Source organism: Hemitrygon akajei, chromosome 1, assembly GCF_048418815.1.
Source record: "Hemitrygon akajei chromosome 1, sHemAka1.3, whole genome shotgun sequence".
NCBI lineage: Eukaryota > Metazoa > Chordata > Chondrichthyes > Myliobatiformes > Dasyatidae > Hemitrygon > Hemitrygon akajei.
Window position 1 is genome coordinate 105,413,634 of NC_133124.1, and position 17,708 is coordinate 105,431,341.

The 17,708-nt window shown below is 41.5% G+C and overlaps 1 protein-coding gene across 5 annotated transcripts in view; it reads left to right on the forward strand.

The window, feature by feature from the left end:
* The window catches only part of snap47 (synaptosome associated protein 47), a 37,158-nt gene that overhangs the window by 8,127 nt on the left and 11,323 nt on the right, over positions 1–17,708 (forward strand). For 4 of the 5 annotated variants that reach the window (XM_073048949.1, XM_073048933.1, XM_073048941.1 and 1 more), the window contains exons 2-4: positions 845–1,399; positions 13,570–14,066; positions 17,420–17,532. In XM_073048949.1, the coding sequence (XP_072905050.1) occupies positions 900–1,399; positions 13,570–14,066; positions 17,420–17,532 (1,110 nt within the window). In that variant the 5' untranslated portion in view covers positions 845–899. The remainder of the gene's footprint in view (positions 1–844; positions 1,400–13,569; positions 14,067–17,419; positions 17,533–17,708) is intronic. The other variant, XM_073048967.1, reaches the window with a different exon arrangement.

The window sequence follows — 17,708 nt, forward strand, 5'->3', positions numbered from 1 at the left end:
GTCCTTGAAGATTGTGGAGCCATTGTAGCCATTGACACACTCAGTGACTGTTGGCATCACGGTAGCCTCTCTTAACAAGTGCTATTCTTCTGTGACTACTAAGTGTAGAGGGGCAGTGACTTGGGCAGTGTGGCTGTAGTTTCATATTTATTCCAGGATGAATTGCACTGAACTCAGGAATGTTCAGTGTCTTTGGACTTGTACCCTTCCCTAGATTCATGTTTCTCTAGCTTGCCTTGAATGGTTCTTTGTCTTCATTTTGATTTGGTTTGTTGAAAATCTACCATATTGTTGGACCTTGCAGAGAGAGGGGTATTTATTTAGATGATCCTCCGATTTTTTACATTAACAAATTGGGTGAGTTGGTAAGGTAATATACAGTATTGCACCTGAGGAAAGCAAGCATAGTAATTACAAAGGGGATGAATACTTTTTCAGTCTCTCAATTTTGATTTTTAATTTTTAGTATATTGACAGGTTTTGGAATTTTTTGATTTGGCACACCCATTGTTTTGTAGATTAACTCAAAAATCCTACTTCAATATATTGTAACTTTCAAAAATGAGAGTAAAATGTGAAAATAGTTGTGAGGGATGAATACTTTTTCAAGGCCCTGTATGATGCATGTTTTGCTGAAGTGTCTCTTGGTGATGCAAATCCTGAATTCCATGAAAGGCTTAGTATTTTTGTAGGTTGTTCTTGTACTTGAGAAGAAATTGCCAGATATTAGAAATTCAGTTTTTCTTTAAAGAAAGCAAGAATGTTTATTTGGCTTTTTAAGCTGATCTGGGGATTTTTCTAAATGCCAAGCAAATTTCATTCCCTACTTTCTCTGATTCTCTAGATTTTCTTACATTTATTGATGTACGACCTCTCTAGAAGGGGCAGCAGCTACTGTAATGAACAAAGACTTGTGCATCCATTCGTGGCCTGGTTCTTACTATCTACAGAGTGAGAAGCGATGGGTTTATGGGAAGCTCTCACTCACACCATACCAGTTGGCTTTCACATCTGACAAAGAAGGGGTCACTCTGATCAGCTTCAAACTCTCTGGCATCACTGGCATCAAAAAGGAAACATCCAGCTTCATATTTAGCTCGCTAACTGTGCTGGTAGGTGATGGTGAGAAGCACTGGTTTAGTTCACTTCAACCCAACCGAACGGTGGTGTTCAATGTTCTTGAGCATTTCTGGCGAGCACAGCTGCTCTCATCAGGAGGAGAAGAGGTGGAGGCTGACATGAGGCCCATGTCAAAGGGCAGGGAGTTGATCAACCTGGCGTCCAGTTCTCAGCAACGCTTGGGAGACACAGCCAAAGTGCTGCATCATCAGGGTGAACAATTTGATCGCATCATGAATGGGCTAGACAAGATCGAGTCAGACTTGGATGTAGCAAACAGGTATTATGGCCATTTTATTGTGTGTGTGTGTGTGTGATTTGAGTTTAAGACATATGTCGCCATAAGTCACAAAAAAGGAGGCCAGGGGTGCAGTAGGTTATGCCCCAAAAGATATGGTGAATTAAAGGAAACAACTTTGTTCCACGTGTGTGTGTCCTTGAGTTGATTTCTAAAATTTGTAAATGCATATTAAAATAAGGGAAAGATCCCTTCTCCAAACTTTTCCTAAAAATAAAATCCACTTTGGGTCGCTTCTCGCCAATTATGAAACCCTTTTGCATTGCATCTATTCCTTACAAGGAAAATGAATCTTGCATGCAAACTAATTACAGTCTTGTACAGCATGCAGTTGTATTCTGAATCCTCATTAACTGCAACACCTTGTCTCTGTAAAGTACAATTCACCAAGAAGTTACAGCTCTAACCTTGCAAATCTCTCATTCTGCTCTGATAGGAATCTGACCCACTGGACCATGTGCTCTTGAGTTGCTTTTCTATTTCTCTGATTCAACATCAATTCCTTCTTTAAAATGCTCCCTAAAACTTGTTCATCTCATTTGCTTCAATATTCTTCATGTATGTTCTGAGAAACAACTTTGGCTCATTTTTTTTAACATCAGTGGTACTACAGTACTACGTCAATACAAGTTATTGTCTGGCATTGTATGGGTTGTGTGTGTTTTTTTTTCTATGCACTCTTGTACCTGAAGAATGCTCATGGGGTTGCGAAGAAACAACTTGCTATACACCTGTTTCTGAGCAACCCAATAAATGTGTAATGTAATCAATGTTTATATTTGAATGGCAGACCTAGTATTTTGGAATTATGCCAGTTTTGGATGAGGAAATTCAGGTTTGTTTCAGTGCTAGATAAATCCTAGGAAAGTACAGCCTAGAAACAGGCCTTTTGGTCCATCTAGTCCATTCCAAACCATTTAAGCTGCTTACTCTCATCATCCTGTACCAGGACCATACCCCTACCATCCATATACTTACCCAAACTTCTCTTAAACATTGAAATCAAGCTTGCATGCACAGCTTGTGGCAGCAGATCATTCCACACTCACCGCCCTTTGAGTGAAAAAGTTTCACCTAATGTTTCCCTTAAACTTTGCACCTTTCACCCTTAACCCATGACCTTTGGTTGTAGTTCCACCCAACCTCATTAGGGGGAAAAGCCTTCTTGCATTTGCCCTATCGATACCCTCCGTCAAATCTCCACTCGGTCTTCTACGTTACAAGAAATGAAGTCCCAAGGGTTTGGATACTGTCACTGCTTGGCTAATGGTTGCTTTTGAAGTACATTTTGCCATTGAGCATGATTTTTTAAAATATATTTTTAATTTGCAACAGAAACCCTAAACCTACAGGGTGGTTTCTGAACTAATAACTCCTCAAGTTTATAGGGTCTGGATATAACAAATCAGAATTCCTCAGTGACTGGAAATCACCAGAGAGCATGTAAGAACAGCTGTATGGATTAAAGCACAAACACCCATTTGTTGTCATCTAGGCACTTCACTTGGGTGTCTCACATTTTTAATCATTTTAATTGTGTGAAGCTGCCAAGAGCAGAATTTGATGGCAATGTTAAAGCATCGGTTCACTTTTTGGAGACAGCTCTTAGCGCTTTGTCAACTGATCGTTGCCTTTTTGTGTGTGAACTTTAACAGTGACTATTCGATTACTATTCCTCTGAGGATGGGAATCTTTATCAACATACTGGTGCCATCATTTATCAAAAACTTAACTGGATGAGTCATAAAAGGAGCAAGACAAAAACTGAGTAGCCTGCAGAAATCATTTTATCTTAAATTCCAAAGCTTTTCCATTATCTGAAAGCTTGTGGGAAGTGAGATTAATTACTTTCCAATTGAGTTCAGTTCCAACAACTCGAGGCTGAACACAAATGAGCATAAAGCAATCTACTTGATGCGTACCACATCATTCATGCCAAGGCTGGCACAATGTGAATACAATATATAAAGCCCACTGCATTCATTTTAATATGCAATTCCAACAGTAAACTTGTGATTTCTACCATCAGAGGATGTGTAGTAAGTAAATGAGGACATCATCACTTAAGGGCTTCCTTCCAAGTTACATCTCTCCCTGATTTGGAAATATCACCATTCCCTTGTGCTTTCTCTGTCTAAAAACGGGAGCTTCCTGCCCAATAGCACTGAGAGCCTCACCAGAAGGACTGCAGTAGTTCAGAACTTCTCAAGGGAAGTTGAGTATGGGTAAAGGTTGCTAGCCTTGCCCATGGTTTGGTATGTCCCTTACTTGGTTACTCTATTCAAGCTTGAAGATCAACTCTGCTTCAATAAGGTGCATAGAAGAGAGCATGTTTAAAGAAGCACCAAGTATAGCTAAATAAGGTGCCAATATGAATAAAGCTTGCTCTGCCATTTATCAAGAAGATAGCTGATCTGATTGTAACCTCAGTTCCAAGTTTCTGCTTACTTCTTGTTCTCTCACTTATCAAGTACTCATCTACCCTGGTCTTAATATATTCAAAGACCTGCTTGTGTGGCCCTTCAAGGAAGCAGTCCAAAGACTTGCAGAGGAAAAATATTCTTTAAATGGCTATCCAAATTTTAAGCAATAATCCTTAGTTCAAAATACTTACAAAAGAAGCATCCCCTCCACCACCCCTCCTTTTACAACGCTGACTGATTAACTACCATGTTTAGCAAAAGTGCCAGCTTTTTTTATGATTCACACTGTCACAGAAATGAGACCTCAGACAATTCCATTTACTCTAGAAACAACTGAGTACAGTAAAGGCTAATTCTAGCTATTATAGCAAAGAATTGAACTTCGTCTCTGACTAAGCTGATCTAATAGAATAACAATATGGGTATCTGTCTGACAGTGAAAGTTGTCAAGCTCTGTGCTCTATACATAAAGCAGGACAAATCCAACCTAGTTAATTACCATTTAGTAAATCGCTATCAACAATCAGCAATGGAAGGTAGTGTTTTTAATGTGTTCTGTTATCATGAAGACATCCTGATAGCCTTGGTCCAAATGTGCACTACCAAGTTACATTCTCGACTCACTTCAAATTTCTGATTTTGACATCAAGGCAGTATGCAGCGAGTAAAACTGATGTCAGTGGGTATTAAAGGAAAAACACTCCAAAAGCAGGAGTCACACTACACAGAGAAAGATGGTTAATCATTCTATTTCACTGCTTCCAACACTTTCATTACTGCTGTTGAATCACTTCCAGTTTGCACATTATCGTAGCTTCGATATACCTCACTGTTTCATCACTAGATGTAAGTTGGAGAATTTCTTTCCAAAAATAATTGTAAGGAAAAGCCTCGCATGTAGGACTGCATTTGTTCACTCACCACCATCATCTTGAGGGCACTTAGGGCTAAATAATAAAGGCTAGCAAGGCCAGCATTCTGGAAAAAAAAACAAAAAAAGCATATGCCTCTTTGAGGAGAGAATTTACTGAGTGAAAATCATTCTTGCTCATCTAAGTACTAAATGGCCAACCCTGGTCCTGAGATTGAATTTTGAGCTAGGGAAATGGCTTCAGCATTTACTTTTTCTATATATTTTTGTAGAATTAGTTTGTACAAGTTCTCCTCATTAGTTCACCTCTCGCACTTGGAATCCATGAGATTTGCTTCTTTTGGCAAAGGGACTGAAGCCATACACAGTGGTCACAAGATTATGGGCTGATCATATAAAACAGTGATGTGTAGCAACTTCCCATAGAGAGTACTACATCTTTGGAAAGACTATACACTGGATTCTTCGAAAGAGAAGGTTTATTGTTCAAGAACAATAAGGGAGTAGGGTCAGATGGTCTTTTTCCATGCTGTATGATTCTGTGGAATGTTCTTTGCTGGAGAGTTGGAAAGACTAACTCATTGAGGAAATAGGATTCCAGTGGAGGGAAAGGACTGGCGTTATTAGTAATGGTCACAATGAGTGGTGGGGTAAGCTTGAGAGACAGTCACCTACCTCTTATTTTCATATGATTATTATGGCTGGCCCAGTTAAACTTTTGGTTACTAATGTTGAGGACTTGGTAACGGTGCTTTTGGAGGTTGGTTAGTGTTTAGATAACTGTCACAAATTTTCCTTACATAATTCACAAATCAGTACCCAAAAATGTAAGATATGGACTATAATTTGTTCTCACAGCATTAAGGTTGAAAAAGTTAAAAAAAAAATATGCATTTCTTGCTACATGCTCAAATGACACAGCATTATGGACTGTGACTAGAGTCTTAAGGGTACTATGGCATAAAAAAGGCCTATTGGTCCATTTAGCCCATGCCAACCTCATCTTTTGCCTAGTTTCATCTACCCACATCTGGGCCATATCCCTCCAAACCGCTCCCATCCATGCACCTATCCAAACTTCTCTTAAATATTACATTTGAACCCTCATCTACCACTTCCACTAGCAGCTTGTTCCCCACTTGCACTCTTTAAGTGAAGAAGTTTCCCCCCAGGTGCCCCTTAAATCTTTTACCTTGAACCTATAACCTCTATTTATAGTCTCACCCAACCTGAGGGGAAAAAGCCTGTATGCATTCACCCTATCCACACCCTTGAAATTTTAATATACTTAAAGAAGATCTCCCCTTATCTCTTGTGCTCCAGGGAATGAAGTCCTAACCAATTCAAACTTTCCCTCTGACTCAGGTCCTCAAGTCCCAGCAATATCCTGTACTCTTTAAAGCTTATCGTTATCTTTTACATGGGTAAGAGAATAACAGTACTCTAAATGCAGCCTCACCAATGTCTTGTTCAACTTTAACATAACATCCTGACTTTCTGTACTCCTGATTTATAAAAAAAAACAATCTGCCAGAAGCTCTCTATACCAAAGTTCTCTGGATTCTGGGCAGGTCCCGGCGGATTAGAAGATGGCGAATGTCACACCACTGTTCGAAAAAGGATGTAGGCAACAGGCAGATAGCTATAGGCCAGTTAGTTTAACATCTGTAGTTGGGAAAATGTTTGAAGCTATCATTAAATAAGAAAGAGTGAGGCATCTGGAAAGAAATGGATCCGTCTGGCAGATGCAGCATAGACAGGCCTTGTTTGATAAACTTACTGGAGTTCTTTGAGGATATAATGAGTGCAGTGAATAGAGAGACCAGATGAATATTATTGGATTTCCAGAAGGCATTTGATAAAGTGCCGCATAAAAGACTTATCATAAGATAAGGATGCATAGAGTTGGGGGTGATGTATTAGCTTGGATAGAGGATTAGTTAACTAATAGAAAGTGGAGAGTTGGGATACTTGGGTGTTACTTTGGTTGGCAATCAGTGGTGAGCGGTGTGCTGCAGCTCAGTTGGTGCTGGGCCTGCACTGTTCACAATATGCATTAATGATCTGGAAAAGGGGACCCAGTGTAGTATCTAAATTTGCTGATGATACTAATTTGAGTAGAAAAGTAAATTGTGCAGAAGATATGGAGAGTCTGACAATAGACAATAGGTGCAGAAGTAGACCATTCGGCCCTTCGAGCCTGCACCGCCATTTTGAGATCATGGCTGATCAACTACTATCAATACCCGGTTCCTGCCTTGTCCCCATATCCCCTATCCATAAGATACCTATCTAGCTCCTTCTTGAAAGCAGCCAGAGAATTGGCCTCCACTACCTTCCGAGGCAGTGCATTCTGGACCCCCACAACTCTCTGGGAGAAGTTTTTCCTTAACTCTGTCCTAAATGACCTACCCCTTATTCTCAAACCATGCCCTCTGGTACTGGACTCTCCCAGCATCTGGAACATATTTCCTGCCTCAATCTTGTCCAATCCCTTAATAATCTTATATGTTTCAATCAGATCCCCTCTCAATCTCCTTAATTCCAGTGTGTACAAGCCCAGTCTCTCTAACCTCTCTGCGTAAGACAGTCCAGACATCCCAGGAATTAACCTCATGAATCTACACTGCACTTCCTCTACAGCCAGGATGTCCTTCCTTAACCCTGGAGACCAAAACTGTACACAATACTCCAGGTGTGGTCTCACCAGGGCTCTGTACAAATGCAAGAGGATTTCCTTGCTCTTGTACTCAATTCCCTTTGTAATAAAGGCCAACATTCCATTAGCCTTCTTCACTGCCTGCTGCACTTGCTCTTTGTATTTGTCCCTTATCTAACTCTACACCATTCAGATAATAATCTGCCTTCCTGTTCTTACTCCCAAAGTGGATAACCTCACACTTATTCACATTAAACGTCATCTGCCAAGTATCTGCCCACTCACCCAGCCTATCCAAGTCACCCTGAATTCTCCTAACATCCTCATCACATGTCACACTGCCACCCAGCTTAGTATCATCAGCAAATTTGCTGATGTTATTTTCAATGCCTTCATCCAAATCGTTGACGTAAATTGTAAACAGCTGTGGTCCCAATACTGAGCCCTGTGGCACCCCACTAGTCACCACCTGCCATTCCGAGAAACACCCATTCACCACTACCCTTTGCTTTCTATTTGCCAACCAGTTTTCTATCCATGTCAATGTCTTCCCCCCGATGCCCTGAGCTTTGATTTTACCCACCAATCTCCTATGTGGGACCTTATCAAATGCCTTCTGAAAATCGAGGTACAGTACATCCACTAGATCTCCCCCGTCTAACTTCCTGGTTACATCCTCGAAAAACTCCAACAGATTAGTCAAGCATGATTTACCCTTGGTAAGTCCATGCTGGCTCGGCCCAATCCTATCACTGCTATCTAGACATGCCACTATTTCATCCTTAATAATGGACTCTAGCATCTTCCCCACCACTGATGTCAGGCTGACAGGTCGATAGTTCTCTGTTTTCTCCCTCCCTCCTTTCTTAAAAAGTGGGATAATATTAGCCATTCTCTAATCCTCAGGAACTGATCCTGAATCTAAGGAACATTAGAAAATGATTAGCAATGCATCCGCAATTTCCCGGGCCACCTCCTTTAGTACCCTAGGATGCAGACCATCTGGACCTGGGGATTTGTCAGCCTTCAGACCCATCAGTCTTCTCAACACCGTTTCCTTCCTAATGTTAATCTGTTTCATTTCCTCTGTTACCCTATGTCCTTGGCCCATCCATACATCTGGGAGATTGTTTGTGTCTTCCTTAGTGAAAACAGATCTAAAGTACTCATTAAATTCTTCTGCCATTTCTCTGTTTCCCATAACAATTTCACCTAATTCATTCTTCAAGGGCCCAACATTGTTCTTAACTATCTTCTTTCTCTTCACATACCTAAAAAAAAAGCTTTTGCTATCTTCCTTTATATTCCCAGCTAGCTTGCATTCGTACCTCATTTTTTCTCCCCGTATTGTCTTTTTAGTTAAGTTCTGTTGTTCCTTAAAAACTTCCCAATCATCTGTCCTCCCACTCACCTTAGCTCTGTCATACTTCCTTTTTTTTTAATGCTATGCCATCTCTGACTTCCTTTGTCAACCACTGTGGCCCCTTTCCCCCCTTTGAATTCTTCCTTCTCTGGGGGATGAACTGATTTTGCACCTTGTGCATTATTCCCAAGAATACCTGCCATTGCTGTTCCACTGTCTTTTCTGCTAGGCTATCCGTCCAGTCAACTTTGGCCAGCTCCTCCCTCATGGCTCCATAGTTTCCCCTGTTCAACTGCAACACTGACACCTCCGAGCTGCCCTTATCCTTCTCAAATTGCAGATAAAAACTTATCATATTATGATCACTACCTCCTAATGGCTCCCTTACTGCAAGATTGCTTATCAAATCCTGTTCATTGCGTAACACTAAATCCAGAATAGTCTTGTCCCTGGTCGGCTCTCGTACAAGCTGTTCCAAGAATGCATCCCATAGGCACTCTACAAACTCCCTATCCTGTGGTCCAGCACCAACCTGATTCTCCCAGTTCACCTGCATGTTGAAATCCCCCATAACTACTGCGACATTACCTTTGCCACATGCCGATGTTAACTCCCTATTCAACTTGCACCCAATATCCATGCTACTGTTTGGTGGCCTGTAGACAACACCCATTTGGGTCCTTTTGCCCTTACTGTTCCTCAATTCTATCCACACAGACTCTACTTCTCCTGACCCTATGTCCCCCCTTGCAAAGGACTGAATCTCATTCCTCACCAACAGGGCCACCCCACATTTCTGTCCCTACGATAGCATATATACCCTTGAACATTCATTTCCCAGGTCTGATCTCCCTGCAGCCATGTCTCCGTTATCCCAACAACATCATAGTTACCCATTCGCACCTGGGCTTCAAGCTCATCCGCCTTATTTCTGACACCGTGCATTCAGATATAGAATTTTTAGCCCATTTCTCCTCTCTCTGTTTGAATTGCTACCTATTGTGCTTAACCCAGCTCCCCGAACTCCCATCGGGCTATACGCCCCTAGAATTTTGTTGTCCTTCCTAAATTTACTTATTCTTTCAACACATTTAACTCCATGTTCCGTCAGACCATCCCTCTGTACATATGTCCTCCTTATCACTTGTTCCGGCTCACCTTTCTCTACTACACAATATTCCGGAACCGTGTAGTCTCCACCTGTCCTTTATTCTTCCTCTCGCTATCCTCTCTCACATTCTGGATCCCCGCCCCCTGCAAATTTAGTTTAAACCCCCCCCAAGAAGCACTAGCAAACTTCCCTGCAAGAATGTTAGTACCGCTCCAGTTCAGGTGTAAACCGTCCCTTCGGAACAGATCCCACCTTCCCTGGAACAAAGCCCAATTATCTACAAACCTGAAGCCCTCCCTCCTGCACCATCCTCTCAGCCACGTATTAATCTTTATAATCTTTCTGTTCCTTGCCTCACTCGCACGTGGCACAGGTAGCAATCCAGAGATTGTTACCCTGGGGGTCCTGCTCTTCAGCTTCACACCTAACTCCCTGAACTCCTACGCAGGACCCCCTCACTCATTCGACCCACGTCATTGGTCCCTACATGGACCACAACATCTGGATTCTTGCCCTCCCTCTCGAGAATAACCTGCACCCGATCTGAGATGTTTCGGCACCAGGGAAGCAACATACCATCCGAGACTCCCGATCTTCCCCACAAAATCTCCTATCCGCCCCCCTGACTATAGAATCCCCTATCAATACTGCTCTCTTCCCTCCTCCCCTTCCTAGTCGAGGGTCCAACCTCAGTGCCAGAGACAGGACTACTGCAGCTTGTTCCTGGTAGGTCATCCCCACCAACAGTATCCAAAACGGTATACTTATTTTTGATGGGAACGGCCACAGGGGTGCTCTTCTCTCTCTGTCTGCTCCCCCTGCCTCTCTTGACTGTCACCCATTTGCCTACCTCCTGTCTTTTCGGTGTGACTACCTCCTGATAACTCTTATCTATCTCTGCCTCTGCCTCCTGAATGATCCATAGTTCATCCAGCTCCTGCTCCAATTCCTTAACTCGGTCTGATAGGAGCTGCAGCTGGATGCACCTATTGCAGGTATGGTCATCAGGGACAACTGTGTTGACCCTGACCCACATACTGCATACGGAGCACACCACTGCTCTAACTGTCTCCCCCATTACTTGATCCCAGATTAGTCAGAATAAATGAAAAGCAGGCTACTTGCCAAAGTCCTCTTGCGTCGAAGCCCGCTGAGCCAAAGCCCAGCACTCTGCTCCTGTGCACTCCGCTGCCCGCACCGACGCTGCCCGCTGCTGAGAGATATAGATAGATTAAGTGAGTGGGAGAGGATCTAGTAGATGGAATGCAATATTGGTAAATGCAAGGTCATCCACTTTGAAAAGAAAAATAGAAGAGCAGATTAGTACTTAAATGGTAAAAAATTGCAGCATGCTGCTGTGCAAAAATGTTGGTTTACAGGTGCAGCAGGCTGTTGAGAAGGCAAATGGGGTGTTGGCCTTCATTGCTAGAGGGATTGAATTTTAGAGCAGGGAGGTTATGCTGTAACTGCATAGGGTACTGGTGAGACTGCACCTGGAGTACTGCGTGCAGTTCTAGTCTCCTTACTTGAAGGATATGCTGGATTTGGAGGTGGTGCAAAGAAGGTTTACCAAGTTAATTCCAGAGATGAGGGGTTAGACTATGAGGAGAGATTGAGTCGCCTGGGACTGTGCTCACTGGGATTCAGAGGAATGAGAGGAGATCTTATAGAAACATATAAACATATGAAAGGCATCAATAAGATAGAGGCAGGAAAGTTGTTTCCACTGATAGGTGAGACTAGAGCCAGCGGACATAGCCTCAAGATTTAGGGGAATAAATTTAGGACGGAGATGAAGAGGAACTGCTTTTCCCAGAGGGTGGTGAATCTGTGGAATTCTCTGCCCAATGAAACAGTGGAGGCTACCTTAGTAAATATATTTAAGACGAGGTTGGATAGATTTTTACATAGTAGGGGAATTGAGGGTAATGAGGAAAAGGTAGGTAGGTGGAGATGAGTCCATGGCCAGATCAGCCATAATCCTTTTGAATAGCAGAGCAGACTCCTTGGGCCAGATGGCCTACTGCTTCTGTTCCTTGTGTTCTCTTTATTATCCTGTCTACCTATGATGTGATGTTCAAGGAATTATGAATATGTATTCCCAGTTCCTATCTACGGCACACCTCAGAGCCCTACCATTCACTGGGTAAGTCCTACCCTGGTTTGCCCTGCTAAAGTGCAACACCACATTTGTCTGCATTAAATTCCAACTGTCATTTTTTGGTCCATTTTCCCAGTAGGTCAGGAACACATTTCAAGCTTTGATAGACTTCCTTGGGATCCACCATACACCCAGTCTCGGGTGTCATGCACAAATTTGCTGATCCAGTTTATCACAGTAGACACAGCAGCGATCTTCGCGCACACCATTAATCTAGTCGGAGAGACTGTCACCAGGCCTCTAGTCAGAGAGATAATCATCTACTACTGCTAAGCCAATGTTGGATCGAATTGACAAGCTAACCCATCCCTCCCCTGTTTTAAGCTTTTTTTTAAACTTCACAACTGCCATGTTAGTTATGAAAGAATTCTGCACAAATCTTTAGCCCATCAAGTGAATGTTTAAGGGTTCCTTCCGTGTCATTATGCATTTGTAGCGCTCCTCATGGTTTAAAAGTTTGTATGAGATTTTCATGCATAGAAAAAAAGGTATATGAAGCTTTTTTAAAATGGGGGAGAAGTGCCAGAAGCAAAGGTAACATGCCAGTGTTTATTTCATTGGCACTAGCAATTGGGGCAAGAGTTGAGATTTCACTGACCTGATTTGACTTTTGATTGCTGTTTGAAATAGAGTAGCAAGTTACTGAGCCTGGTATATTCAATGATTCCAGCAATACCAAAGCCCCGAATGGTTTTAAAATGTGTGGAAGGGAACTGCAGGCCAAATGCTGACCAACCTGGTATGACAGACTCAAGTTTCTCTCGATGTTGTTGATAAAGGAATGGCGATGCAAATTTGAAGGCCACAAAGATCTTGAAAATAAAGCATAAAATTTGTTGCCTTGGGCAATATATTTTTGTCTTTTATATGAGCAGCTTTTTTGCCCTTTATTTTTCATTTTGCCTCAACGTGATGTTTTGCAAGCTCAGTTGCATAGTGTACATCTTTTGTTTGCCCAGAAATTTCAGATTAGTGACTTTCCATCTGAAGTGTAAGCTAATCAGATTTTTAAAGTCTCTGCTCTTTATGATTCAAATATAAAAAGTACTTTTGCTTGACTCTTGTTGCTGTGAAGCTTTTTACTTTTGTATTTCATTGTTGTCAGCACTGCGTTTATTTTTCATTTCTGAGGGAATTAACCAGATGAAGTAAGACTAGAGCAACATGTAGGCTCAGTTTGGTCTTCTTCCTGTATGATATTAGTTATACATTTCTGTATTGGTATATGGAGGAATTTAAGGTGGGGGGTTATATGGGAGACAGGGTTTGAGGGTCGGCACAACATTGTGGGCCGAAGGGCCTGTAATGTGCTGTACTATTCTATGTTCTATGTATTTAAAACAAACCTATGACTTCCCAGAACTAACTTTTGTCAAACACATTTATTTTATTCAATTTTGCATGTTGTATTTGACTCTGGTCCAATAGTATAAACTACTATTAAGTTAATAAACATCCTAAAAGTAACCAACTTAAGTTCTGTAGTTGACACTTAAGACGTTGTTGGCTTTCTGTATCAAAATTTCTGTTACTTGAAATAATTCATATATTTATTGTGTGCTAGACTATTAACTGAGCTGGAGACTCCACCGTGGTGGCCTTTCAGCAGTCGCTTCCGAAAGACTCAACAGGAAGGGAAGGATAAGCCAGAATCTCTGCCTTCTTCACAGGCTTTCGGAAAGGATGGCTTGATATTAAAAATCCCCATCCTTTACTCCCAGGGTCCAGATGCCAACCTAAAACAGGGTACACTCGCAGTTCTTTGCTCAGGTTTGGAAATTAAGGATACAAATGAGCAGCTTGTGCACAAGTACCGGCGGGAAGATGTTGACGATATTAAAGTGCAGAGTCCTTATGAAATCGTTGTGCGCCAGAGGTTTATCGGGAAGCCTGACATCTCGTTTACATTGCAGTCTGCAAGGATGACTGATGTGATTTCCATTGTAGAGATCCAATATGCCAAAAAAGTGCAGTTTAAAGAGGACCTATTAGGACTCTTCAGACCAGAGGATTCTTCTGTTTCAGAGAACCTTGGCATGGGCACCTCCTTATGGAATGCAGGTATGGCAAGTTCACTGTTACTGCATTTAGGATGACACAATACAGTAGTAGTGCTGAATGTGAAATTATTGTCAAGCATGCAACTTACAAGAATGTTTAGAGGCTCATGAAACTTGTATTCATTGCTGTCCACTGTTTGTGTACAGGGTAATCAATCGGATCTGTCTTGCTTCATTCTTCCATCATTTTCTGGACTACAAGTAATTCATTGAATTTTTTATCTTAAGACTCATTCATTGCAAGCTGATGCACAGGCTCAAAGAGCTTTCTTTTTGGCATTAATGAATGCTCCTAACTGCAATTTTGTTGATTAAAAATTCATTACATCATTGATGGTTAATGTGCTGCTCGTCATCTCTTTGTTACCCCTTCTGTAGGATTATCCAAATAATCCACGTTCCTGTTTGCTTCCCAAAATCCCATAATTTTTTGATCTCCGTGTTTATACAATTCTGTTTTGAAAATTACTATTCAAAATTTAGTCAACATTTTCTAGATTGTAAGCTGCTGTCTGTTTACAAAGAAGTTTCTTCCTATTACCTCTGCTGCTGTTACCAATTACGTTAAAGACAGTATATTCCGGAGTATAAGCTGACACCCCCCCGATTTTCAAGGTTAAAAAAGTGACTTTTTCATGTTACCTTTGTATAAGCTGACCCCTTTTGTAGAGGTTTTTGATTTAACCAGAAAAGATCACAAGATCTCACATGCTGGTACTCAGCTGTGCTGGATCCGGACCCCGGAAATTTTGTGAACCAGTACCTGCTAAGAAAACAGGCCTACACATTATAGAGCATTATAAGCAAATTCTTAATAAATAAATCAGGGAGACAAATTTTGGATTAGGTTTCCAATGGATAAGAATCCTCTGAAATGTAACCCCTGTGAAACCATTTAGCGCCCATCGTAAACTCGTTAAAACATAACACTGGGTGGCGGGATCAGTCCGTGTACTCGGTATTGAGTTTGTGACCACCACGTACAAAAGATTAAAACGAATGCAATGTGATGCTGGCTTCAAGCTGAAGGTTGTTGATTTTACTAAAGGAGCAAATAATTCTGCAGCTGCTAAGAAGTTTAGTGTAAACGAGTGAGAGTGGAGAAAGGCAGAGGGAAATGCCAAAGACGAAATGTGCAAACCTCGGGAAAACATGCCAGTGACCAGAACTGGAAGAAAATGTTTTAGAGTGGGTGAATCACCAGCGATCATCAGGATACGTTGTTACCAGAGAAATGATTCGAGTTCAAGTGTTGAAATGGGACGAAAAACACCGTGAGGTCAGCGAAAATTTCAAAGCTACGCGAAGTTGGTGCACCCGATTTATGAATAGATGTGATCTTGTGTTGAGACAAAAAACAAAGATTGCTCAGAACATTCCCGTGGGGTGTTGTTTACATTCAAGAATGCTGCTGGATGGACGAAGCGGGTTGCTTGAAGTGGGTTAAAGAGTTGTGGCATCGATGTCCCGAAGGTGTCAGGAAGGAAAAGTCGCTACTTGTCTGGGACATGGTCAAAGCGCACCTGTCAGGTGAGACAAAAGCAGCACTGAAAACTGAAAATACAGACATTGCAGTCATTCCCAGAGGTTTGACGTCCGTGCTCCAGCCACGAGATGTGAGTTTAAACAAACCAAAGAATTCATGCGTCGACAGTGGAACCAATTTGACTCAAAAACAGCCAATAAATATGACCTGTCTTCGTGTATTTGTTTTTCCAAAGTTGGCACCCTCTGTATAAGCCGACCCCCTAATTTTAGGACCAAAATTCAGGGCTAAGTTCTCAGCTTATACACTGGAATTTACGGTATGTGTACTTTGGAAATTGACTTTTTTGTCATTAGAAACTTAAAACAAAATACTCTCTACCTCTCTCTGCAACTGGATCCTAGGCTCATTGATAGATCCCAGTCAGCTGGATCAGTGGTAACTTTCCTCCTTGCTGATAATCAACAAATGCACAATCAAGACTGCTTGCTGTACTCTCTCTACACTCATGACTGTGTGGCTAGGTACAGCTCAAATAGCATTTATAAGTTTGCAGATGACACCACTGTTGGTACAATCTCATATGACAACTAGAAGGTGTACAGGGATGAGACGTTTGAGTGGTTTCATGACAATAACATCGCACTCAACATTAGCAAGACCATGTTAATTGTAGTCTTCGGGAAGGGAATTTGACACCAGTACTCAAAGGGGACAGCAGTGGAAAGGATAAGTAGCTTCATGTTCCGGGGCTCAACAGATCGATATTATCATAAAGAAAGTATGCTAGTGGTTCTACTCCATTAGGAGATTAAGGGGGATTTGTTGTGTCACCAAAAACTACAAATTTCCACAGATGTACCATGGAGAGCATTCTGACTGGTTACATCACAGAGGGATATGGGGAGAGGGCAGGAACGGGGTACTGATTGTGTATGATCAGCCATGATCACAGTGAATGGCGGTGCTGGCTAGAAGGGCCGAATGGCCTACTCCTGCACCTACTGTCTATTGTCTATTAGTGTGGAGACTTCAATGCCCAGGATTACAGGACCCTGCAGAGGTTTGTTGACTCCGATATATCACTGGCATAATTGTCCCCACTAGTGAGAACATCGTTAAGAGGTGGTGCCTTAAGGTAGCATCCATCACTAAAGTCTTTCCTTACATTTCTTGATGTATAATGCTGGGAAGAGCAGAAGATTTGGTGCAGTAGAGGTTGAAGAATGAAAGCCTCTAAGAACTTATAAACTATGACCTGAAATTATTCCATAATTGTTGTGCAGTGGAATTAGTTAAGGAGGAGGTGCTTAATGAGCGGTGTTTGTGTGGTTGTCATTGGAATGAAAAGGGAATTTTGGAGAAATGGTCCCATTGGATGAAACCAATGTATGAATAGACAAAGTAGGAATAAAGATCTTTGTGATGATGGAGGCATTTTGGCTATAAGTAGAGGCGAACATTGATGGGCAGGGTGTGAAAGGGAGGGAGAGAGAGACACGGCCATTAAGCAATGTTATAATGGATTTTAATGCAAACCTTTAAAGCAATATTATTATATACTTTTAATCAATTTTATATTTTTTTCAGTACTCTAGGTTTTGCATTGTGATTCAGAATGAAACAATATAGCCTTCCTGTCATTATAGATTACTTGCTTTTACGTGAATTGTATGTATTTTTTTAATCACTACTTTCAGTTTCTTTTCTATGTCAACATTAATCAGTGCTAACAGGTAATTCTGCTTTTTACTGCACCATTTCATGGGATTAGTTTTATTTCTTGTGTCTAAATGACCACAGGTAGGCACCACTAATCCAAGTCAATTCTGAAATCTTTAAATACCCATTTGCTTTTATTTCTCCAGCAACTGGCTTCTTGGATAGGGTAATGCATCCTGCCTCAGCAAGTGGTGGACAAATGTCCCAACAGGTGTGTGAGCAGACAGTCTCAGAGGCTGAAGCTCAAGAGCTGAGACAGGTAAGTGCATTCCCCAAGATCTTTCCTGTTAATAGACTTAATTCTATGAGATGGAGAGACCTGTAAACTAACCCTAGTTATTATTTGTGTACCTATTGAATCACTTTGAATAACCTTTTTTTAGAAATTGTAGTAATGGTGCCAAGTTTCACAATTTTACATTTAGCTCAAGTGAG